This window comes from Amblyomma maculatum, chromosome 8 (assembly GCF_055883805.1).
Source record: "Amblyomma maculatum isolate TAMU_Amacu chromosome 8, ASM5588380v1, whole genome shotgun sequence".
NCBI lineage: Eukaryota > Metazoa > Arthropoda > Arachnida > Ixodida > Ixodidae > Amblyomma > Amblyomma maculatum.
Window position 1 is genome coordinate 65,440,766 of NC_139351.1, and position 26,611 is coordinate 65,467,376.

The 26,611-nt window shown below is 43.5% G+C and overlaps 1 protein-coding gene across 5 annotated transcripts in view; it reads right to left on the bottom strand.

Annotated features, from left to right (window-relative positions):
* Window positions 1–1,742: 1,742 nt before the first annotated feature.
* Vinc (vinculin) overlaps window positions 1,743–26,611 on the bottom strand; it is a 56,507-nt gene continuing 31,638 nt past the window's right edge. For 2 of the 5 annotated variants that reach the window (XM_084576377.1, XM_084576376.1), the window contains exons 15-23: window positions 23,836–23,927; window positions 22,353–22,443; window positions 17,147–17,277; window positions 15,069–15,184; window positions 14,503–14,626; window positions 13,557–13,647; window positions 12,511–12,549; window positions 7,688–7,857; window positions 1,743–5,206 (exon numbers count right to left, since the gene is read on the bottom strand). In XM_084576377.1, coding sequence (XP_084432503.1) covers window positions 7,688–7,857; window positions 12,511–12,549; window positions 13,557–13,647; window positions 14,503–14,626; window positions 15,069–15,184; window positions 17,147–17,277; window positions 22,353–22,443; window positions 23,836–23,927 — 854 coding nt within the window. In that variant the 3' untranslated portion in view covers window positions 1,743–5,206. Of the gene's footprint in view, window positions 5,207–7,687; window positions 7,858–12,510; window positions 12,550–13,556; window positions 13,648–14,502; window positions 14,627–15,068; window positions 15,185–17,146; window positions 17,278–19,385; window positions 19,458–21,097; window positions 21,200–22,352; window positions 22,444–23,835; window positions 23,928–26,611 lie in introns of all 5 variants that reach the window. The other 3 variants (XM_084576380.1, XM_084576378.1, XM_084576379.1) reach the window with 2 other exon arrangements.

Below are 26,611 nucleotides of genomic sequence, written 5' to 3' on the forward strand. Positions count from 1 at the left end.
GAGCAGTGTCGGCTGTTGCCTGCAGAAAACGCCTGTTGTTTGAATGCCTTGTCTTCCGTGTCCGCTCTCTGCAATCCCAAGCGGAACTACCCCGTAACACTTTGATGGAGGCACTTTCGATCCTCCTGGCCACAGCTTCTAGTATTTCCGCGCCAGAAACCTGGATTTGCGCAGTGGACGCCATCTCCCCAAGCTCACCCAACCGACTGCCACAGTAAGCATGGCATCCCAGGACGCATCACCCGCTACGGAAACTCCAGCTTCCCCCATGGTCTTAACCAAAACACACCATCCGCCTATTTTTAATGGCGAAGACAAGAAGGATGTTGAAGATTGACTCTACGAGTACGAAAGTGCAGCAAGAATAACCGGTGGGATGCTAGTATAATGCTCGCAAACATCATCTTTCTAGCGGGAACGGCGAAGACCTGGTTTACCAACAACGAACAGGAGATGCCTATTTGGGACATCTGCAAACAAAAACTTAAGGATTTGTTTGGCAAGCCAATTGGGCGAACTCTAGCTGCCAAAAAAAGACCTGGCTACTCGTGCTCAATCATCGACTGAATCATACCTCGCCTACATACAGGACGTCCTCGCCCTGTGATTAAAGGTGAACACTTCTATACCGAAGATGATAAAGTGGGCCATATACTTAAGGGTATCGCCGATGACGCATTCAATATACTTCTCTGCAAAGACTGCTCTACGGTGGACTCAGTCCTACAAGTGTGTCGCCGTTTCGAACAGGAGAAGCAGCGCCGTATCGTCCATCGGTTTGAGCGCCTTCCCAACACGGCGACTACATCCTCGTGTGACGATCTGCCCACTTTGCAGCAGCCTTCATGTCAGAATAACCTCACTACCATCGTCCACAAGGAAATTGAGGCCTTGACTCCTGTTAAGCTTACATCACCTCCTGCAGAGGCAACAATAGGCAACAACACCAAAAACTGCACCAAGAACTCATATTTGCATTCGTGCAAGTGCTACACACAAGGGCTCCATGTAAGCCGATTGGGTGGCACACACCACCATGAGTGGCATTCTGCATTCTCACGTCTCAGCAGTGGTAGTTTTTATTTCACCGGTACAGTGTCAGTCACACTTAGCGGGAACACGGCTCCACGTGGCCGTGCATGTGGTTTGCGCCACTGCACATAACCTAGTCACGAATCAGTGCAGAGTGGCATACGAATACAAAGACCCCAAAATGGTGCTTCTTATAGTCCGCCATTTTGCGTGAATTTGCTACTTCCTTGGGCGCAATGATTCTCCGCAAATGTGCTGCCACGTGGAGCCTTGTTCCCCCTAAGTGTGATTGACACTGTACACGTGACCAAAATATGTTGCACGCGAGCACGAAAAGACCAGTGGTGCAATCATGGCTGGCATGTAGCCTTAGGCAACCTTCAGTTATCAAATTTCTCGAGGGGAGTCTGCGCAGCTTTTTGCTTTTAAAATGCAATTTTCTAGCTTATCGAGGCTATTCCCAAAGAATGACACACCTTGGGACAGTTAATTTTTGACGGAAAATATCACAGGCTAGTATCTCATCAAAATATAAAGTTGTGCTTAGTAAACTAGCATTTCAATTTGTAACAAGCATAGGATTAATGTGAGGCAGTCACCCAAAAATGCCAGAAAAACAATGGCTGTTTTCTTCGTGACACATACCTGTGATGTGTATGATTGGTTATACATGCACTCATAAAAATGAGTAAAACCTCCAAGCTACTGTGTGAGGGATAATAATTCTTTATTAGCTCTAACAGAAGATATAAATAGGAAATAAATGTGTTATTGCAGTACACAGAGTAGTCACTGGCACTTAAAAAGCACTCGGGAGTCAAGGGCATACTGCCCTACGAAAGTAGCACGCATTGCATAAGGAAGCAGCATTTGCATAAAAATCGAAGGCACCATCGACACCTGCAAACGCTAAACACGAAGACAGCGACTCACTGCTGCAAGAACCACCATCGCTGGAAACGGCAACAAAAGCAACAAGAAAACATGCATTAAATGCCATGTTGTCACAGCCGACACTTCCGGCCTTTCCCTGAACATTCCCTTGACACCAGTGCAAGTACGGCTGCATAGAAGAGCACTCACTCAGAGTTCATGGTTCAGATGTTTTAAGGTGAAGTTGCACAAATTCACCATCTACAACCTCATTTTCTTGTACTGAAGATAAGTAAGCAAGCATAAACAGAACTGGAATTGCACAGTGATGGTTATGTCAATTTGATGCAACTGTGTATTGCTCCTATTGCCAATACTCTTTGCAAAACCACGTGTGCTATCATGATAAAGCACTCGCAAAGTTTTAAACTGCACAAGAAGTTCAACCACTCAGTGGTTTCACTAAGAGTGAAAAAGCTTCCACTAATTACCATTCAGTTGTGGAAAGGTAAAAACCTCTCACCAGCTGCGATTCTGGAAGGTTAAGAGTTTGCTCCAATGCACTAATACGATCAGGACGAGCTGAATGTTGGAACAAGCATACAGTTATCATGTTCTCCACAAATGCACAGTGGCTCGCATTCACAGCGAAGACCCACACACATTGGCACCATCGCTTCCACACAGTTCTCTGCCTCAGCGCGACACTGCGTGTAAAATGTACAGGCTTCACTGACCCCTACGTGCAACACGGGTGATCGTGGGCGGATAAACATGTGCAAAAGCACATCATGTGCGGGATAATGTGTCGAGAACATTGCACCACGAGGAAAGAAACCAATGTTAAATGCGAACATGAGATGCAGAGAAAGCAAGTTTTGCACTAGTATTCCTGCTGCCCTCTGGTGATGCAAGATGGCATCAGGGACGAGTAAAAGAAAAGCATTAAAGTCCGATAAAACATGACCTTACCCCCTGGGAAATGGCACGCTCATTCCTTGCTGCTTTCTTTTTTATTACTGCACTGTACGAATGTGGATGTCTCCAAATTTCTTCACCAAAAGCGCCTGAAGATGCTACAAAGCATCACAAAGTTTATTCTCTGAATACAAAAAGAATCATAGAAAATTGGACGTCCAACGGGATAAAGGCTCCGTTCAAAACTTCTTGGCAAAACTGTAAAAACTAGATGCAGAAATGCAGGACGAAACACAACTTCTTGCACTCAACCTATGGTGATTGACACCCCCAAGCAACACACAGGCTATGCGGATGCCTACAGCTTTTGAACATTGATTCCACTTGGATACAGTCTAGCAGTGGGTTCGTGCAACTGCTTTGGACTGCTTTGGGTGGGTAGCGGCTTGGCTTAAGACAATAGAGCAGGTTGCCTAACGAGAACCGTTAGCGACTTCCAAGGCCATTTCACATCACCAGAAACAGAGCAATACCTCATGTAAAATTAAAATGAGTACATTTCAAGATATAAAAAGGTAAAAGCGAACAAAAAAAAAAGTTTTTAGGAATTAAGATACTTATGGCACAACCATTGTGTAAAAAATGATAGCTAAAAAGCAAACAGTTCCTTCAAGCAGAGCTATGTCTAGAAATACCTGGAGGGCAAAATTGGGTTTCTACTAAGAAGCCTCACTAAAAACTGCCAGTAAAAATGAGAACACAGCATCTATGCCATATATGACTTCTTAACTTGGATTGCGCATAATACAGTGCTGGACGTTCTTTTCAAGCAAATAAGGTTAATAAGAGAGAAAATGGGAGCTGCTATAACTCGGAGATCGAAGAACAATGTGGAAATTATATACTAAATTTTTGCACAAAACGCACTCAAATGCATTTGAGGCCGATGAGGCTGCTTCAATAACTGATTGCTCGGCATCATATCTGAATAAATCACTCAAAACATGCTTAACAATCATGTAAAAATTCCAAATATGAAGGTGTCATAAGCCAAAGCTGACTTTCCAGGCTACCACATCAAAAAACATTGCATTGTGGTCTCGTATTTGATACCTTATCCGGCCCAGTAAGGAAAACGTTTCCTCTGATATTGCCCGGAAGTATTACAGGTTCAACAACGACTTTCAAAATATGGAAGACGAACTGACATGTCATTTGCAAAGAGGTACTCTCTCACGCATCAAAATTGTAAAATGCATCACTCATCGCAGCAAGAAAATAGCTGATGCTCTCGCATATTTCAAGAGAATCTAAGCAATGAAAAGGCGTGCATTAAATGAAAAGCTTCCACGACGCCATCATGCAATCCACCAAATTAATCGTGACTCACTCATGGTAACGCAAGTTTGTCATGGTGGTAACTACTACGGCTGATGGGAACAATGACTGGTTTGTTCAGCGATGGTGTAAGTGATGACTGAGTAGCCACAGCCTGTGTTCTACATGTCTTGTTTTAGCATTATTTTCTTAGCTTTCTTTTTTTTTCAAGCAGTTATACAAAAGCGATCTACTTTCTGCACAGCTAGGCACCAGTTTATTGTTCAGTGGCAGATACCCTGTTACTCAGATATGTTTGATGCTTGAATAGACTGGCAAATTTAAAATGTTGACAACACTCTATTGTGTCTGAATGTAGTTGGCAGAACAAGTGACTCTATTTTTTTTTCGTTCTTGACTGAACAGCTAAGCAAGATGCAAAGCAGTGAAAAAAAAAAAAAAAAACACTCCAGTAAAGCTTGAGAATGCAGCCCACATTTTAAAATGAAAATGAGATGCTACTGCTATTGTGCGTATGAGGGATTTGAACTAAACCATTCAGCAGGCTCTATCGTGCGCTGCACCCTGAAGATAAATAAAACCGGTTATCTGGGTTGACAAAAGTCCTACCATGCCGACAAAGAGGTCGTCCTTCTTGTTACAGAGCGGCAGTCGTCGAAACAAAACCACCACTACAGTCACTACTAAAATGCATGTAAACAATAACCATATAAACATGAGCCCAATGGGGCTTGCTCAACAAAAAACGCGGAAATAAAATGCTACAACAAAGGCCTGCGTTACGTCATTAGTATAAAGGACTTCAGGCACAAGTGAAGAATTTTCGACGCTCTGACAGACCCCGCCCTTCCCCCTACAGCGACCACTTGTGACAGTGGCTTACATGACCGGAAGAATGTAAGACCCAGACTTCTCGCGGCACTTTCCGCAGACGTTGCGATGAGTTTCCTTAGTCCGCAGAGCAACGAACTGCACGGACGCAGGGCAGTGAGCCGATGGGGCTCTGCAGTCACGTGCTCTGCCGTGATCCGGTGGCAATTCCATTCTGCGGTGAGTCGGATAAGAAATCACATTACTTCTCTGTAGGGACGCACTTAAAGGCTTGAGGTTAGCAGGTGAGATCTGTCACACGGAGCCTACACATTTTTTTCCGTAACTGCCCTGCTTTCTGTGAATGCATTCAAACTCGCATGTACCGAACTCAAAGGGGATTGCGAAACAGTCTGTTGTATCAATTACTGAATAGATATACAGATGGGCTCATCTGTAACCAGGAAAAGAAAACACATCACATCTTCGATCGTGACGTTTCTTGCACAGAAGTGCTGCCCGCCGGCATGCTGGCAGTGCATCGCTAATGAACCACGAGTTTGCCAGTCAGAAGATGTCTAATCCTGTTAACAGTACCCTGTTAATAGAATAATCAGTATAAAAATAATATATTATGGTGCATGGTGCATGGTGATATATGGTGCAACATTCCTCCTGTACGTTTACAAAGGATTTTAAGGGAAATAATTCGCATATTCAACATTGCCACAAATTCTAAATATCGAGACTCTATATGCGCAGGCTCTCCTGCACTCATCGGTGAATTCCAATCACAGAACCATAGTGGTTCGCACGCTCCGTAACAGAGCGCCTGAATCTGGCAGAGAGGATGCGTTCGGACTCTGCGTTCGGAACACTGGTGCTCCGCCACAAAAACTAGGTGGCGCTCGCAAACTGACAGAGAGAAAAACCTGTCATTCCTTGCGCTTGGCTGGCTGCGCTTCATGTAAGGGTGTCACTTGTTTTCAATCCCGTAACAGATCTACGCTGCTCCTACAGCTTCTTGAGATGGTGCTGACATCAAAGTCTACGCGATTATACGTTTATGTCCACACAGCTGAACGCGGGTGCACACGGCAAGTTCTTCGGCACTTCTTTCGAATAAAACAAATTCATAGTGCACAGTTTCTGCCTCCCAAAGCAGAGCAGCAATTGAATGGTTTTGATTTTACGAAATAGAAGCACATAAAAGCTTTCGCACATAGTTTTTCCATCGCTCTCAGAGCTGAGGCTGAGCTCCAACTCGCTGTTTCCAAGAGAAAGTGCCAGTTCGTGACAGAAATTTGAATGCATAGCAACTGCAAGTACTGATTGTCTACTACAAAGCACAGAGCCGCAGAGAGCGGAGCCGGCACTGCGACGACAAGCTTCTGGAAATGGAGAGTGCCACTGAAAGAATAAGTCACGCAAACTTCGGGCCAGCTCTGCCGATTTTGACGGAGCAAACTTGGCTCCGCGATTGCTCCCCATCTGCGCTTGGAAGATGCAATCCGTGTTTCGGACCTAGGTTTCGAATACAATTGCTCCGAAAAGAGCAGCAAACGTCGCTCTGGAAGTGCTCCAGCTCTGCGATTGGAATTCACCATTAGTGGCCCATTGCAGTAGCAGCACTCCGGGCAAATGATAAAAGCTCAAAGAGGAGCATGATCACAAAGAGGCAACCAGGCACAAGATCCAGTGGTCACCACATCAGCCTCACCCTAACTCTAAGCAGCTGCGAATAGAGAATATTTGACAATTGCTCTATTCATGTGGGCTACAAAACTTACTGAAAAAAAAAAAAAAAAAAAAAAAAAAAAAAAAAAAAAAAAAAAAACTTGATTTTTGTTTTTTCTCTCTCAATAGACCGTTCCAGAATAATGTGTCCAGCATGTGACTAAGCCACCTGTGCTATCTTACTGCTGATGTGCAGTCGATAAGTCACACCCGTATCTGCAGTGCCACACCATTGCATGCAGCCCAAATTTACTCTGCTGTCAGAGAAGCACTGCAGCAGAAGGAACAAATGTTCACTCACGCTCATCAGTCACAATCTCAATTTAAAATAATGCTATCCCCTTAACTAGAACTTCCCAAGCTTAAACTCATTTAATTTGGAATTCCAGGTTCATTAAAATTGAAACGCTGGTCCCATCCACAACGAGCGTATTAACAAGGCTTCCCTCAATGCGAACATATTCCAAGCCTCCCTTAAGTTTGACCCCTGACTGCAATACAGGGGTAATCGAGCATTTGTACCTCAGGATACCCTGGTAGCCTTTAACATGTGAATGCCGCTTGTGAATGAGCCCAGCAGCCAGCTTCCTTTTAATTAAAAGCTCGTCTTATACATGCTCAGAACTCCAAAAATGGGAATGCAGAAAAATACAGCCACAATATAAACGGTCTACCACATTTGCGCGCTCGACTGGCTGGGTTGCGCACAGAATCATGAAGGTTCACCTAGTTTCCACTGGCTACCTGCCACTCCCGCAGAGCGGCAATGATGTTTTCTATTTTGGTGGCTACTGGTAGGAACAGAAGTGCAAATGATGGTCAGTATAATAATTAGAGGAAGCCTGACTGTGAAAGAATGTCAAGCATAGTATTCCTGCTTTATGTTCACAGGCAGAGTCTGACATTCCCATCCATCCAGAGATCAGCTATTTGCAAAGAAAAGAGACAGAGAGAGAAACACAGCAGAAGAGCTCCTTGCCTAATACTGGTACCAGGGCTGCTTGCGAATCCAGCGGACACGCAGTCCCGAGTCCGTACGGATCTTGATGGAGGCCGCCTCACAGGCGCGTACGGTCTCCTTGACCGACTGCATCAGGTTCTGCGCGTTGCCGACCAGCATGTCCGTTGCCTCCTGGTCTTCCTCCGTGCCTGCGGGCGCATCCAGAAGAGCGGCTCAAGCACTGAACACTAACCTAATCTGTTCACGCTGCTTTAGCTTGATCTCCGTTGAAGTTCACAGCCATAAGATGTGATGCGCAATACCCAATACCTTATAAGGACATGTCAGCCTCAGCTGGTGCTCAGTGAGCACACCCAACCCTACTGACGGACAAGAGAATCCCGGAACCGTATCTTCACTCAACCCAAATGTACGCATTTTTAAAAATTTCATATCTTTAATCTGTCTTTAGAAAGTGAGAAATGCACAATTGTGAACTAAAAGGCTCTTGCATGCAGCAAATCTGCACTAGACTTACCAATGCCCAGTACCTATGTTATGGTCAGACTCAGCTGCTGATGAAGTCAACGAGAGTTCTGGTTTCCAATTTTATTTAACAGATAGTCTTTGCCTTGCTGGTCACGTGATCAGGCATCGCGGTTCATTAACGTGTAACTCTACATCTATACCCAGTTTTTTTTTTTCCCAACTTATTCTCACGTTCCCGATATGGAACCTCCGTTCAAGTTCTGCATATTCTGCATGCTGCAGCTGAATGATGCCAAGAACAGATGACTGTGCAGAGATGCACTTGGCGCAAGAATTTGGCAGCAATTTTTCCACCGGCACTTGACATATTTCACTACCTTAGTGCAGCTTGTCACCAATGACTGCATTTGTATCTGTGCTGAGAACATGAAGGGCTCCAAATGATTAAAAACAAAGCTAAAAGAAAAAAAGATGTTAATATAAATCTTGACATGGGGGAGATCGTATAAATCGTATTATAAGCATGATCAGACACGCCCAGCTGTGGCCCACCAATCTCCGCTAAATGTACCTGGCAATGAGAGTCGGTGCCAGTTGATGCAGCCGCATACCACTGTTCAAATGTCACTTAACTGTCATTGCTTCAACAGCAGCAGATGTGACAAGGGCATAACAAACATTTTTTGTTAAACATTTGTATTTTTATTTTCTAAGTGACCTTTTCCACTATTAAATATATAGCTGAACCTCATTACAACAAAAAAAAAAAATCTTTATACAACTGTAATATAATAACTGCACTCGCCTAGACGAAGACAAGTTCTCTTGGTTACTAGCATTACTTCTCTTACCAATAAGCTGGCCAGTCGACTAGTCTCATGTACCCTGCGCAAGTGGTTCTCTTCCAGGTCATATGGTGTAGTTTATTATGCACTACCAGCGTTCCAGCCTTTCGCCTTTGACGTTTACCTTCAGTCCTTTCGAAGTTTGAAAATCCATGGATGCTACAAAAATCCTGCTACATGGATTAGAAGCAGACCCCTTGGTCATTTTTAACTTTGACTAAGGCTGCATACATACTCATTTCTGTGTTTATTTGCCAAATTTTACAAAATTCCTGTGTGCAAATTAATGGCCTAATCATGGCCAAATATCACTCGCAAGGCAGCATGCTATAGTCTATGTTCACTGAGATTTTATTAAACATCTGTACTTTCCTGTAGTTTTTGGAATTGAGAAACTAATGTTTTCTGTGAGTACAGCTTTTTGCAAAAGCAAACCAGGCAGCTCATCCAACAGGCTACTCTACCTGCCAGACAAAGAAGCAACTGACAGCCCAAATCGGTGGGTGGGCCAGGTGCTCGTTCTTACTGAAGGTTATTGAAGGTTGCTATCATATTTTTACACTGTTTTAGTTAGAGAAAGAAAAGAGATGGCTGTTCCTTTTGACGTAAACTTTAAGGAAATTGCACCCACAACTTGCCCACCCAACATGCTAAACTGCTACTTGCTTTTGAAACCAGCAGAGGGGTGCAGCCTGTTGTTTTGCCTTATTTTGGCTGCTCTAGCAGTTTCTCTCTATGCTACCAATTTTCCATGAACTACAGAAACTCCAGGCAAGTGTCAATGTGAAGTTACTTATCAAAGAATGTCAATAATATTCTACTTTGTGAGCAATGTTTCGATTAGAATAGGTCAGTATTCTGACAGTATCAGTATAAAGTCTCAGCACATGGTATGTACTTTCTTTTGTACATGCTACTTGTCTTTATATGCACAAAGTAAAACAATGGTGGTAGTGAGGTTCAACTGTATAGCTCATCCTAGAACTGTCACAATCCCAGCAAGGCTTCTTTTGTCAACCTGATTGAAAAAATATAGCCAAACTCTTTTCCTTTTTCCTGCTCTGTTTGAACAAAGAAGAAAGCAAAACGAAAAAGAAGGCAAAAGAAAATTGCACTTAAAAGGCAAAACAATATGAAAAAACACAAGTGGTGCAGAAAAACCATGCATCAGAACGAAAAAGTAGATCGGTTCACGCGTGAGCGAGCCAGGCAAGGTTTGGGACAGATCGAGTGGCAACCAAGCGGCTTCATATGGCTCCGGCTTAAGCCGCTGACGACGTGCAGTTTGTGCAGGTGCAAATATATATATGCATGGTGCAAAAACGCGTAAAAGGAAGAGAGGCTCACGCATCCCGCAGACAAAACAACCACAAAGCAGTGCATGCCACTCGCATTTGTTTGCCAGCTCCTGAAGCGGAGACAAAGAGCGTGTTACTTACTCCATCTTCTTACTGCTTTTTGTTTTTGTTCATTTCGAATTTGGAAAAGAGAGGGAGAGGAACACAAAAGAATGAGCAAAGGACGGAACTCAAAAGTGGTCACTTGTAGACAACAACAAACAAACTGCAAAAGTAAAATAACGAACTGGTAGCACCCTGCTTCAACACAAACTAGCATGAGCACACAACACAGGAGGAAGAACTGAATAAGGAAACACAAAGCGAGCATGTTGTGGGCATCTTTTAACATGAGATTTACACATCTCGATAACTTCAACACACATTCTAACTGCGCATAATGCCCGATCTTACAAGTGAGTAAGATTAGGAAAATAGTAAATCTCTTAAAAATTTGCACAAAGACAGGTTCACGATCTCCATACAAGTACTAACAGCACGTTGTCCCTCTCTTCTCAGCGGAAAGCGAAAATACACATGACAATGTGTTTAGGTGGCATCAACAAACTAGACCTTTAGCACCGCTAGTACTAACCAAGGGTAAGTTGTTCATATTCATGTACTGAGAACTGCACGTTAATTCAACAAATGTCCACAGGCATGCAAAGGTATTCATCCAATGCTTTTTAGCTTCACTATTCTGTTTCAGCTGCTGCCTCTTAAAGTTTTTTATCTAGCAGCCAAGGTAGACATTTCTATCTCTTTTGAGCTATCCCAGAGATATACGCAGTAAAACGTTAATTCAACCCCCTATTAATATGTCAATCAGGATTGCTGGCATAGTTCCAACAAGTACCCACATCAGTCTGCGGTGTTAAGTGTACTTGTAATTTTAGACGCTGTTGAGGTTACAGAAATTACTTTTTATGGTCTCCCGAAGGAAGGCCGCAATAAAATTTGGTCCGAACAACAAATGAAGTTTAACTTTTCCTCCTCGTATCCGAGTTACATAGTATGTACACTGCTTCCTGTGCACTGCTGATAACTGCGTAGCAGCGGGTGTGATGCAGATAAGAGAGCCCTCATTTCGTGACGGTAAATTGTAATTTTCAGTTTCCCTTTTGTGGGTCTTGCACCAGCTCGCACTTTTGTTTCACTGTAGTTATTAAGAAGACGTATTTAACGCCCCACGCTGTCCCTAAATTAACAAGCACGAAATGCTTACAGGCTTGCCACAGTAGATCTCTATCCTACATGATGTATTCTTCGTTTCAAAGGCACAATCCTAAATAGCATAACTTGGATTAAACTTCAAGACGTATCTTGCTTGCACCACTTTCTGCTAATTAAGACTGCAAAGTCCAATACTCTACTCTCTGTGCACAGCAGAATAACCTTTCTTACTGCCCCATGAGAGAAAATAAACAGGCCGTGCTCTTTTTATTATTATTTTTTTTTTTCACATCACACACACACACACCAATATACGTGTTAGGCAACATTTAGAAGAAACAAGGGCACAGTAAGCTAATGACCACATGCATGTGCAACCAAACATTTCAATACAGTACTATTAGGGCAGCCAGAACATGTGAGAAGTCAAGGCCACACCACAGTTATCACGAAGAATTCAGGCACTTGAGCAACTGTGACCATCTTTTTCTCAGTGAGAAAACGACACACATACATTGAGTACGGTTTAAAGTTAAATGCAGACAGTGCCCAGCGCACTTTCTCATGGCACTCATGATATCTGGCATCGCACTGCCGAGGGCTCTGTAAATCGAACTTGAATAAGCTCACAACGTGCCTTGGGGGAAGATTCAGTAGACTAAAAATCCAACTAAAGAATGCAAAAAGCATGCCGGATTCTGTGTGCGAAGATAGAACTGGAGCTCGGACTGCTTTCCGTGGACTGATTTCAGAGAGAACATCAGTGCCACAAATAAAAGAATAAGAGAGCACGATAGGCTCTGCCGAGTGCTAGGTCCCCTTTACTACTGTTAAATGTAAACATCTGCATTTCTGCATTGCTCTGACCCAACTCTTCGCAAACACACACTGATTTGCACACACACGCACACATGCACGCACGCACACACAAACCAATATGCATGGCTGCCTGGACGTATGCAAGTCAGAGCGATCAATGAGCGTGCACCAAACAAGAGAATCGTGCGAGGCATTTTACCGCAGATAATCTCGCTCCCATCGGGCGTCGGTATGGGCTCTGTGGGGGATCAAGCGTTTGTCCTTAACAAGAGATGCTGGAAACCTTGTTCCGAGCAGTGTCGTTTTAAGGAATGACACATATGCTGTCTGAGAGTGCACTGGTTGGCTGCAGCAGTTGTTGCAAATATGAGTGTGTCATAGAGGGCGGCTAGCAAGCAAGGCCACGGCCATTGTAAATTTCAGTTTTGCCCGATTCCCACGTGATTTCAGAGGAGCATAGCAATGTGAATGCTCATATTTTAAAAAATAAAGCTGAAGCCAGCGCGATCTCACTACGCTCATCTCCTCCACTGACAAGCAAAGCTTAAAATGAGCGCAGCCTCTAACGATGAAGCACCCTAAGTACATTTTCAAAAGCAGATGCCACCGTAATGACACGTGCGATTAGTCACCGTAAATTAAAAGAACCTCAAGGGGTTGAAATTTGGGGGCTGTCCACTACGGCGTCCCTCACAACCAATGTCGCTTTGGGACGTTACGCCCTGTAAAACTAAACCAAACCCTCCTTTGGTATCAAGTGCCCGTTTACTGACAGCTGCTGAAAGCTGCGCATGTGCCTGTCACTGCTGCAGTCATCACAGCCCACATCTCACACTGCACATTTTCATCGTTTGACACTACGCCACTCTTCTAATGGCAATAGCTTGATTCTGCTAATAATGCAGAGCAATATTTTCATGAAAACAAAAATTTATGTTACGCTGTGCAATGGAAAAACACCGAAATAGCCGTTATGCTGTGCTACAGGTATACGATGAAGACAATGCGAGTAAAAGGAAAGAACACGGTGTAACTGATGTCCTGTGCCTTCCTGCCTGCTTTCCTCATACCCCTTCACTGGGTGACCGTGTAAGCTAATGTCACAGAACCAGGGATCAGTGCCATTAACAGCCATCGCTGTAAGATGGTCTCTAGAACATCAACACCGAGTAAATTGATGGCCTTTACATAAGAAAGACCTCTCAGAGCAAAGACTGCTACCACTGCAACCGAGTGCGTACTCACCCTGAGCACCAAGCATGGTGGCCTTGACGGTGGACAGTATTCTCAGCTGGGTGCCAATCGTCGGGATGCGCTCGCACACTTGGAGGATGTTCTGCAGTGGACACAGGTAACCAGAAAGGGACATCAGAACACTCTAAAGCTGAGATAAGGAGGCACAGTTCAGTTCAGTTCAGTCAAGTCGGACTCTTTGTGACCCTATGGACCATATCTCGCCAAGCTTTCCAGTCTCCCACTGTCTTCCTAATATCCCATAGCTTCATTTGCAGTGCCTCGAGGATGCCACCTAACCATCACGTTTGCTGCCTACCCCTTCTCCTGTGGCCCTCAATCTTACCCAGCGTCAAAGTTTTCTCCAGCGACTCCTCTCTTCTCATCGGATGACCAAAGTAGCTGAGCTTTAACTTTAGAACTTCACCCTCCAATGAACAGTCAGGGTTTATGGTCGACAATATCAACTGATCTGATCATCTGGCAGTCCAAGGGACTCTCAAGAGTCTCTGCCAGCACCACAATTCAAAAGCATCAATTCTTCGGCAGTCAGCCTTCTTCACAGTCCAACTCTCGCATCCATACATCCCAAACGGACCATAATTCCATGACACTGGAGGCAGCCATCTCTTGGGGCGGCAGGCAAAGCATACTGCTTTCCAAGGTTGGACAAACACCTACATATACACAAAGCTGTCCAATTATGCTTCTGTGAAACTGCAAAGATGTTAGTGCCAAATGTGATCCACAAGGTATGTGCACGGAGTAATGGAACACTAAACAGCCTCAAGAGCTCGAGTTCAAACCGGCAGCCATCACTTTAACAGGTAATAAGTCGTTTGATTTCCTCTCTAACGGTGGTCTGCCAACTGCCAAGACACCAAACTGCACACGTAATGCCACTGCTGTGCGGTGCACTCAAACTGCAAATCAGAGCCTATTGCTTGCTGCTACTCACCGTCCTCATACGCTTGTCGGTGCACATACGGGCGAGCTCCTTGGCGAGGCGAGTCACTTCCTCAGAGGCCTCAGCAATTTGCTTGGCACAGGCAATCAGATCTTTCTTGGTGCCCCCTTCACCCCTGCGGCATGGGGAGAAAAAAATAACAGGCATGCTTGGCAGTGGCAGCTAGACATTAATTGCGAGATCTGCAGTGACAACATTAAACCAAGATTAACACACCATGACTACAACCTCTGTTGTGCTAGTGCAAATTGGTAGTGATGGTAGAGCATGGCAACTTGTAAAATTTCACCCATGCAAGCTACAGCCACTGCCGGCAGTGGAACTGCACTGCGCAAGTCACCTTGTCTAGAAAGAATGAATGTGGCACTCCAGTGACTAAACGCGAGAAAACGAAGGTAAAAGAAAAGGAAGAGAGCGCCATTTCTTACGACAGGCAGACTGCCTCAACTGGACCTTTTTCTATGTGCTCCGCTGTTCACATTTCTTTGATACCTGTAGTACATGCAGTAAGCAGATCCGAGGATGCAGAGAGAAAAAAAGAAGACTCAGCTGCTCACCTGACCAGCTGGCTGAGGCGTGCCATGAGGATGGCCATGCGCTTGGCAGCCGCAATGATCTCGTTGTCCTTGCTCGACCACTGGCGCACCTCCTGGTGGAGGCCATGCGCCGCTATCTGCACAGGGAATATGGCGGACACAAAGTTACTGTCAGGAGCGACCAACAATAGCATCCAAATTGCAATGGTGCACATTGTTACCATTTCACCGCTTAGTTACGGTATACTCCACTCGTTGAAGTAATCTTGATCATGTGACTTTGATGATGACGTCGTCAATTTCTAGTTAAAACAGACTACGCAACTTTGCAAGTCATACTTATATATATGACTTATTGCTGTCATCCCCTAGACAGATTACATTACTAATTTATGTGATTACTGAAGTAAAAATTAAAAAAAAAGGCATAAAGTGCAATCCCCAATGCTTTCCTTGGCCTCACCGACTGTTGGCTTCTTTCCTTCATGTATTATAACGAGCACCCTCATTTCCCCTTCATTTATTGCTGTCATAAGCTTCTTATGACATAATACACCACTAGCAAGTCATACTTTGTCACATGACCTGATGATGTCATCAATTTGTAGTAATGATATAGTGTGGCACTTTGCAAGTCATCTTAGTCTCGCTAGTACATGATGACGTCATGCTATTACTACTCGTTTATGCTTAGGAAGCAGCAACCTAGATTTACGTTGGACGTGGTAATCGTAATGTCTGCGACCTTTCTTAAGAATCAAATAATCGTCCCAGCAGCATGGCCTTTCACAGGTGGCAAATCGTAATCTCATCCGTGCTAGATAACTCTGCAAATGCGGGACAGAACTGTGCACTGGTGAATGACATGCATCCCAAACAGACAAAGAGGAGTAATACTGAATATCTTAGCCACATTAAAGCAACGTTCAGAGAAGGAATGCAGGCTAACCAGCTCAAGATTCCGCGACAGGCAAATTTAGCACACACAGAACAGACCACAAGAGATGAACATGCCAGCGACGTGTACAAAGAAAATCACCGAGAGCAGTAGAACTTCACCATTTGTACTCTCGCCTAGTGATTCGCCCTTCACCTGAAGTCGGTGCTAGAGCAACAATGATGCTTTTCAATGGTGGAAATGTACCTTTATCACCTGAGATCCATAGGAGCTTTTTCAGAATGTCAAACACTGCGCAAAACATGTGATTAAATTTGGTGGAAATGAAAAGGTCTTGCCTGGTAGTATATAGCTTCAGCAATCCGGTATTGAATAAATATGAATTCAAAACTTTAATTTCGCACCAAAAATGGAAAAAAAAAAAAAAAAATTTTAAACTGAAGTACCACCTGGTGGCAAAAAGCTGCCGTTATCGGTGTAGTCCACCACATAAGTCTCGGAAAAATATCACTGATTTCCTTTGGTGCACAACATTCGTTTTTCTTTCAGGAGTGCTCGACATGTTTTTATATCTACTGTGCTCTCTTCAGAGTGCCCTTCAATAAAAATCAATGCTCCCTTACCCTCCCTTACGCTGACTACGGTACCTAATAAAACCATAGCGAAATTGGCCACTTTAGAAAGCAAACTTCTTGTTGCACTTAAAAAAAAACTTCAGTGCCTAAAATCCTAAAATCCCATTTTTGGTCTATTTGAGAAAGTTGCTTGAGTGTTCCATCAGAAAACCACAAAATGTGCTCTTCAGTCTCTCAGCAAAACAAGGTCTACTGTAATCGAAGGGCCTCATCTCATAGCAACAGGTGATACCTCGAAACTAGACTGAGAACAAAAGCATTCAAAAGAAACCAATGTGGCAAGGAACTAATTTATTCTCGGTAGCCCGTAGACAAGTGCGCACACACACACACATTGTCCCCAATAATGAATTGAAACAGTCGCTTCTTTTTATAAAAAATGCCCAGGATTTGAGATGAAAACAAATAGCATTGGTTTGCTTTAGGCCAAGAACGCAGCATGCCAGATAGCAAAATGCTGCTTGTATTGTTCTGGCTCTGAAGACCCAACTTCTTTCCCTGACAGTTTTGCATTCAGAAGTGCAGTTGAGCAAGTATGTCCCTCTGAGCACCAGCATAAATCTCACCATGATGGGCTGGTTTGGCTGTGGAGGAGGGAAGCGCTCCTCAAACTCGTCGTCAGTCTCGCACGGTGGCGGTGGCCTTGGTGGTGCCCGATCTCCAGAGCCAGGCAGTGGAGGTCGCGGCGGTGCTTCCTCTGGAACACGTGAGGTCACAGGTCACCGTAATGTAAAGGGCAGTGTTATTCCTTTAAAGAAAGCAACTAGAGTAGTTGAAACCTGTGGGCACAGATTCACAACAGAAAGAGCCACAGTCTTTGTTCAGTGTATATACTGTAGATACTTTAATGTCCATTTAATGTTCTGCACTCTATTCTCGCAGGTGGCAATTAATTGAAACAGCCAAAACCAGCAAGTGAGGTAGCATTGTCGTCAGCAGGTTTTACACGTCTAGAAGTAAACTGGACACTAATCAGTTTACATGACACCTACATTCTGTTACGTTCGTCAAAGGTAAGACAAAATAGGTGACGAAATAAGTAGACTTCAGTGGAATCAACAAATACAGTTAACCAAGGAGTGAACGTAAAAAATCTTCCTTTTGAGATCTCTCGAAGATCAATTCCACAGCTTTTCGATGCCTAAGCATATTTGACTGAAACCTTTACAATAGATTCCCCCTTAGTCTTCTGATCCTTTATGCTAAATGTCACAGCTCGGCAGTGTTTTACTTTATTACAAATTAATTTGAAATCATTTATTAGGTACGCAAAATGGGAAGCTTCTTGATATTTCCCACACCCATATTTTGGACTCAAGGGTGATGATTACTACAAGCAACTTTACCATGTACAGCATCAGATGTTTCCCGCCTGTTGATATCTGCAGTGTTTCAAGGTTTGTTCTTGGTCACTTACAAGTAATGATTGAAGTTTACTACTTAGAAACACAGAAGAGGTTTTGTGACAGATCCATGACATCATAGTGGGTCAAAGCTCAGTTTCAGGCTCGATTTACTGGGTTTTGTCATTTCGACATTGCTTTTACGAAATTATTTGCTGTGATTAGAGGAAGGTCTAAGAAATGTAAAATGACTGATGACTAAAAATATCCGAAATAAATCTTCTGCACTGCCCTTTAAAGCCACCCACGTATAAACATTCTACTTACGCTGTCTTTCCTCAGTTTTTTTTCTTTGCTCCTTAATACGGTACCATATACTTAGCACTGTACTGTTGCATATTAAATCATAGCGATCAAATTATAAATTTCAGTCATGCATGTTAACATGACTCCAGTGCAAAAAAACATGTAACGGCATGAGATAACAGAGACAATTTCAAATTCACAGATGTTAACATGACTCCAGGTGAAAAACATGTAGCAACATGACAGAATAAAGGCGTTGAATGACATGCATTTCAACATTTCAAGCGCAAAATGTAACAGAAGTTTCGCAAACTTCAAGCCTATGTCTGCAAAAAGATTACATCTGAGAGACCAGAACAAAAGCATACCATGAAATTGAACCTGGTGCAACATGCAACTAGCCGACAAGCGACTAGTTCATGCAATGTTAAAAGAATATATATAACAGAAAAGTGTCCCAACATTCACAATCTCAAGCGCAATCACTGGCACAATGTGCAATGTGCCTTTGCCGAAGCTAGATTCCCTTTAAGCTCGAAGCCAAGCTCGAACTCAAGCACAAAGCCAAATCAAAACAATTCCTCGGCTTCGAACAAACCGCACAACACGGCCACAAACATGACTACTGGCCGCACAGTTCAAGCACTTCAAAAAGCAAGCATCAACGTTTTTCATGCTCCGAGGCACGTGCATGTTGCTTCTTGCGGCTAGCAAGGTCAAATATTTTCATCAATAACGACCTCCAAGTCAGGTCAGAAGAAAAGTTACGGCCAACCTCGAAAGCATTCACTGAAATAAAGAAAATTCGCTGTTCAGTCAGCAGAGAAGAGAAAATCCGTTAAGTCAAACGCGAGCAAGGATCCAAATGGTATAAAATCCGATGCAATCCAATACCAAGATCAAAGCCAAGCCATTTGTGAAGTCAAACTCCAATCCAAGTCAAGGCACTCGAAGATCTAATCCAAAACCAAGATCAAAGCGAAGTCAAACTCCAATCCAAATCAAGGCACTCGAGAAGCCAAGCCACCCTCAGTTTTGTCTGGTGAGTCGTGTGAAAAGAAAAAATTCATTCTCAAGCTCTCGAGGCGAAGCAGGCAACCGCCGCAGACAAATAGTAAGGTCTCCAAAAAGGGCGGGAAAACTCTCGCTGCCCCACCTGGGTAGTTATGCTGTTCCTGCAGCTGCCGAGAAACGAACGTCTTCTGAATGGGCGGTTCCACCACCACCTCTGTTGTGAGCGAAGGGCACAAAACCAACCCAAGGCAAGGTCAAGAACTAAATTAAACGCTAGTACTACACGTACCAGCAAACATTTTTTTTTCTTTCCTTTTAAAGACATAGTGTTGGCAATGCCTGCCATGTGAACACCAGCAAGCGCCAACATAACATGGCTTCGATGATCTTAAAAAAAAAAATTCACAAACTCGAATGCTCTCTTGCTTCAAAACAGGGCTTAGCTATAGAGCTGCACAACTTAAAAGGGCAGAACACTGTAATATTGAGTGAACGAAGATATCATCAGCACTTTTCGGCTCAGTTGGCTGAATTTTCCGAGACACCTCAAACAACTAATAACAAAGCAATTAAATTGAATTTACCCCATGCTTCCCAATCTTCAGACACAAGGAATACTGCCTGCCTAGTAACAAAATGTTACAATAAATAGCACACCAAAGTGAGCACCAGAATGAGCTTAAATGTAGCAGAAAAGTGCTTAGTAAGTAGATAAGGCTCACTGGACACTGCATTAGAGCACTACACCATCACCGCAGCCAGTAGTTATATGATTGCAGAAAAGGGCAGGAGACGAAGGAAATAAACCGCAGTGAAGAAAAATAAAGAAAAAAACCACACAAATTTTCCTACTACACTGTTGTCAAATGTATTTAGCTTCAGAACAACATTACTGGTGCATCTCAGCTTTAACAAAATGAGAAAAAAGCACATTGTCAAATAGTTAAAGGGAGGACCACGGCAAACGGGAACCGAATTCCAAGCATAGGCAAGGCCTTGGGTCGAAGCACCACAGTTAAAAGGAAAGTGACGTACTGCCTTCTTGCCAAAGCCGAGTAATTAAGATCCCTAGTACGAAGGGACGCAGGTGCAAAGGGGAGCATGGGATGGATCAAATCAAGCGTTACAGTTGACGCCACGCATCCAGCCATTGGGAACGAACACTTCTGTTATGCAACACGCGCCGTTTTGTTTGGAAGGACGTTGCAGTCAACCGGGTGTGAGTGAATGAGCGCTGGAGATACAACGCAAGTTAATAAAAGCGGAGATGAGCTCCTGAAAACTCTCGGTATGCAGGTCAGGGTGCATGGGGAGAAAATATCTGCTCTCCTGCTCAACATTTCAAGCGCCGCCCTTATTTCTGAATGCAGGAGAGGCTTGAGTAAAGTACCCCTTTTCGACAGCGTTGTGAAAAGTTCTTCTCAGCCCTTGGATGAAACTCACGGCTGCTAGGAAAAAGCTTTTGACATGGCAGACCGGCACTGATCTATCCTTAGTAAAAAAGAATGATCTATCGCTTGAAAACTCCCTTATCCACGCGAAGATGTACACAGGAGTCTCCAGACCAGGGCCCTGATCGTTGTGAATGATACGTGCGAATGACGCTCTCTTTTTGGAGCTGAGGCTGAAAATGTCTTTGCAAATGTCCAAGCACAAATACCCAGTCATGCAAAAGCTGGCCGTAAACATGTTTAGCCATGGGAGTTGTTTTGTGGGCACCATAGACAGGCGGGAAAGGAGGCGTATTGGGTCCTTCTTTTTTTGCTTCTCTTTGCGCCACGCAAGTTGGGAGAATTCAGCAAATGCTTGGCGGGGGTTGCAGCCCAGAGGAGAGGCCAATGCATAAACGGCTACCTCTCTTGGGAGGCGGGCGCTTGTCGACCGGCGGCACTTCGATCTTGACATCAAACATTTCGTTAAAGTTGGGCATTTTGACGTCCTGTGACCGCGGCTTGGCTGAGGAAGGCCACCAAACCGCACGAAAAGGAGACAGGCGAAGGCACAGATTGAAGGAAAGGAGCATAAAAAAAAAGAACACAGGAGCATTTACAGAATGCCAGGAGAAGGCTGAAAGTTTATCCACAATGATAAATTCAATAAACAAAAAGATGGTAACGGGCCCCCAGAACCAGCAGATTTTGTGTTACGTACTTCACTTGCGAATAAGCAGACATAATTTTGTGAATTTAATTTTTAAGACTTTTCTTGATTTGTCGTATTGTTACATTAGCAATAAGCTAGCTATTCTACCCTCATTAAAAACACATCGATAAAAAATTCGAATTCATTTTTCATATTCTTTCACATCAAAATCAAAAAACACACAGCCAGCTTCTGAGATGTAGTCAAGCTTCACATTAATCAATGGGTCATCAAATATGGCCAGCATTATCGACACGATTGAATTTATTTGCAAAAATTGTGAGGTGTAGCATGTTTTTAGACAGTAAACATGAACTGCTTGTTGCCTTTGGAAAAGGAGGTTCATTTCGGACATGGCTGCATATATGTGGCAGAAAAAATCCTTTACAGCAAAAATTTCCCACACCTTTCCCTTTCGTACTTAAACTACAAGTATACAGTTATCTTGGATATACTGAACCCATACATATGTGCGTATATATATATATATATATATATATATATATATATATATATATATATATATATATATCGCAAAAAGAAAAGTCAAATAATCCCCTTGAAGATCCCATACAAATGTATAGCTCAACTAAATGCACTTTTCTATCCCTAGTAAATGAAACATCCAATTCCACTGCAAATAAATGGTGCTGAAGAATGTCACCCCACAGCTCAATTGGGCCGCCTAAACCAAGAAAGACCACTGCTCCACTGTTGGAAAATTTCTTTCTGCACTGTCACATCACAATCCAAGGCTATGGCAACACTCTTCACATACGATGCAAAAGTATGAAATATTTCACACATCTTCTACCGTAGAGCAATCTGAAACCAATCTGAAACCTACTCTGGAAGCATTCTACACTCGCAACACATTCTGCGTTGCTTGAAAACGTGCCACATATGCCTTGCTGTGAAAAGCGAGAAAAAAGAAAACCCACAAGAGAAGAGGCAATTTTGGCTTTACCATTAGCCTGCAGCCCCATGAGGTGCGGAAGCAGCTCTTCCTCAGGTGTCACTGTCACAGCCTGCCGCACTTGGCCAACCGCATTGATAAGCTGGAAGAGGGCAGGCGAAAGGACTAAAATAAGGCTGCGGCCAGATAGTAAGACTCGGTCAACAAATTGCACTATATAAACACTATGTAACACTTAAATACGCAAACACAATGAACTATTTACATATTTGAATAAACATGCTGAGATGGACCATGTACATTTACATGCTGCATCCACCAGGGGGTCATATATCGAGGTGCTGTCATATATCTCTCCCTCCAACCTGGTGCCGTACATATACACAGTAATGTAGAACCCCGCTATAGTAAACCTTGATACAGTAAAACTCGGATATAGTAAAGTGAAAATGAAGTCCCATTTCATCTTCCATAGACGACTGTACATTTTTCCCCCCCTTATAGTAAAGACATTTTTGGTAAAAATCGGTTATAGTAAAGTGCGTCTGGCCACGACGACGATTTTTCACGAAATGACATCACCGCCCGTGCCCTACCTAGAATCGCAAAGCAAAATTTTTTTTTTTCTGAAAACAAAAAAACAACACTGAGTGTTTCTTTCAGTGGCTTTACCACTTGGCTTAGCAGCTAGTAAAGATTTTTGCTGGTCCCAGTGAGTTTACTATAAAGGGGTTCTACTGATATATAAACTGCACTATGTAGGGTTGTTTTCCTTGTTCACTGTGGGTATACATACAAGGGCGAAGAATGTTGCGAAGAACAACTTGCAAGGGACGGGGGAGGGGCGAAGAGTGAAATGTTACCTTGGATCGAATTCCCATTGAAAAGTCCTGAATGGCGAACAACAAAACGGAGAAGCAGCGCTCAGCAGAGAGAAACAATGTGGCCTCCCAATGCAGCAAGAAGGTGCTAGCAGCTGAAACCTAAAGGAGGTCACTGGACAGCTGGTTACCGTGCAGTGACCGCCTCCAGGATGCAGCAGTGTGGCGGACAGAACCAAAACGGCGGCCGTTATTGCACAGGATAATGATATATTGAAAACACATTGATAGTGAACTGATCTTGTATGTGGCCAGCAAAGTTGAAGATGAGGTTAGTTAGCATGATATCTTTGTGAAATTCTTGCACTGTTGTATCTCTGCACAAGGCAAGACAGTAGATGTAAGGTATATGTAGAAAGGCAAGCACAAACTGCTACTCCAGACTGGCAGGACGGTGCAGGAATTTAGAAGAGCTGCCACTAAAGGGGCACTTCCTCAAACACTTGAACTCAGCTGTCACAGCAAGAATACACTTTGATCCCAACAGAGTGGCGGCCAAATCATTGTCACATCACTGTCGTCACGTCTTGTCATCACCATCATAATTCCTGCCACTCTTTTCAATCCACAACACTGACTCAGGAAGCACATTCATATCTATGAAGCAGTAATATGCGTATCCATCACACAGCGAGCAGAGAGAAGGAACTGACCGCCTTGTTGGACTCCCTCCAGCGCGACTGGGCCACCGGATCCGAGATGCGGGTGGCCACCTGCTTGGCATTCTGGATCATGGGCGTCACCGCTGCACACACACCGCACAGGGCACACGGTCACCAAGGTATTCAACACATGGCTTAAAAGTGAACGCTTAACAGGGGGAGTGTGCCAGACTGGAAGAAGCTTCAAATCTGTCTACATACTATATAGTTAAAACCTCAATATAATAAAAGTCGGTAAGAACCGAGCCTCGCCGTGGTGGTGTAGTGGTTAGGGTGCTCGACTTCTGTGCCCAAGGATGCGGGATTGAATCCCGGCCGTGGTGGCTGCTTTCCGTTGGAGGCGAAAAGCAATAAGGCGCTCATGTGCTGTGCGATGTCAGTGCACGTTAACCCTTTGACTGTCGAATATTCCGGAAAAAAAAACTCACCCTCAGTGTCGAATTTTTTTAAACGCTATGCGTTTAGCGCAGTACCCGTACGGCAAAAACAGTCAAAGGGTTAAAGAACTCCAGATAGTCGAAATTTCCGGAGTCCACCTCTACGGCGTCTCTCATAACCTGAGTTGCTTTGGGACGTTAAACCCCACAAAACAAACAAACAGCAAGAACTCCAATTTACTTTGCAACACTGAAATTAGTCTGCCAGCAAGCAAACCCTTCAAAACATGTTGCAGACCACTCAAAGGAAAAGTCTTTAATGCGGTGACAGTTATTTGTTACTCTTAAGCTTGTTTAGTCACCAATGATATTCGCATGCATTCATATATATTGATATTGCATCTTGTTCATGTCATGGCTTACGAGACCCCTCAGTACATCTGCTGCATCGGGCATTATTCAAGGAATGAGGGTCAATGCACCTGTCAGTGCATGCAATGAGGCCCATACCACGCCTCATCGCATTTCCACTCTAGCAAGTGAGGTACAAGCAGTGAAGTACAAGACTGCCTTCACTGCTAACAGGTATGCCTATGGTGAGCTGTCCCTTCCAGTTCTTACACCAAGCCACGAGAATCTATAAAGCCAATAAATACACCAAGCTATCTTTGAGCACAGAGAGCATGTATCTTCCTACGTCAATTAACTAATTAACTATGGGCTGCCTTAAGCTAGCCTGGTTGGCTACACTGATATTTCTAGTTTCCTAGTACATTTGCACAATGTCACATATGCCAGCTTCAACCATACCAACTCAGATGGTGCAACAAGAGTTCACTCCTCAATTGCCTTTCTACGTGCTATCGTATATGCTCCTCGAAGATTTGCAGTGTAATTTTTTCTCACGATAGTTTCCAGCCAGAAATTAAACTTCACTGCACTAAAGGCTCGGAGAAATTTACTTTTTCATACTGAAGCTAAAGATACATGGTTCGGCAGGTGCAAAATTATAAAACCTGGAATACTTTTTTACACTGAAGTTTAGCTGTAGTATGTTTCATTAAGCTGCCTACACTACAGATATGGATGTTCGCATTTAGCACACTTTAACCTCCTTACATGTAGTGAAGTCAGGGGTGCCTTTGTTGCGATTCTTGCTTCGTTACAACTTTCGTCATACCTGCAGCATGTCAACGGATTTCCTGTTGCCGTGTAGACCTAGGACGACGTCCTCTATTCTGCAGACAATTTGTGTTGAGGAAGCCTCCAACACCCGCTCTGAGTGCCATGCCCTAGCTGATTATGAATGCACCAACTCAAACACTCCGGTTTCCTCAGTGCACTAACATTTTTCTTCGAGGCACACAGAAAAAGAGTGATGGGGGAACAACGTCATCGAGGATAGGGTGAGACGTATCTAGAATACCAAGCCCCTCTCCCTTAACACAGTGCTGAAGTCGATGCAGGTTGCAGTGAAAGAGGGTGTACAGTGGCAATTCTGTCACGAGTGCATATTTTGGTCTGGTTCCCCGCAATGAATGCACAGCCCTATAGCCATAATGCTTCATCACATGGAAACATTGTCTAGTAAAGAATAAGTATGCTAGGCAAATGCTAACAAAAAAATAAAAAAGAACATTCGATAATTTTACAAAGGATTCCTCGGCAGTATTCGAAGGCAAACAATATCAGCTACTTGTTCCTTTCACACTACAGGTAACAGGCTCAGTGGCTGGTTTAACACTGATGAAGAGGGTAAACAGAGTGCTCGGAATAATACCTACCAACACTTGACCGTCTCTCGTCGCCAATACAATCATTTTGACCGTGCCCTCGTTCAGGTCGGCAGAAAATATTCTGTGCTTTCGCTTTCTGTCACTGCCACAAACCTTGACATTGTGAAACTAGTTAACATGCTCAAGCTGACACCAAGAACCTGCCTCAAAAAACTCTAGCACGTTTTTTAATATAACAAATATAAGCGATGTTATAGCAGTTGAAAAGTGTTCAATTTTGTTCTAAATCAGACAGAAGGGCAACCCACATTTGGAACAGTGAACTTTGAGCTGCTATAACATCGCTAATATTTTTTATATCAAAAAAGTGCTCCTAACATTGCATTCATTATGCTTTCTAGTACCTAGCAAAGTGTCTTTGTGAATTTTTTGTAGTGCGGTTATTTTTTCATTGTTTCTGCAAATTATGAGCAATTAATTTAATTTATCTTTTGAAGTCATTGGAAACCTAGTTACGTATTTGAAATCGGTGCAAGGAACTGAATCAAAATTCCAAGTTTTATCAAATTTCAAAAAAAAAATTGGGAAAAATAGCTTTAAGATCCATGTGCCCCCTTAAAGTGAAACTCCGAGCATTCAAGCTAAGAAGCCATG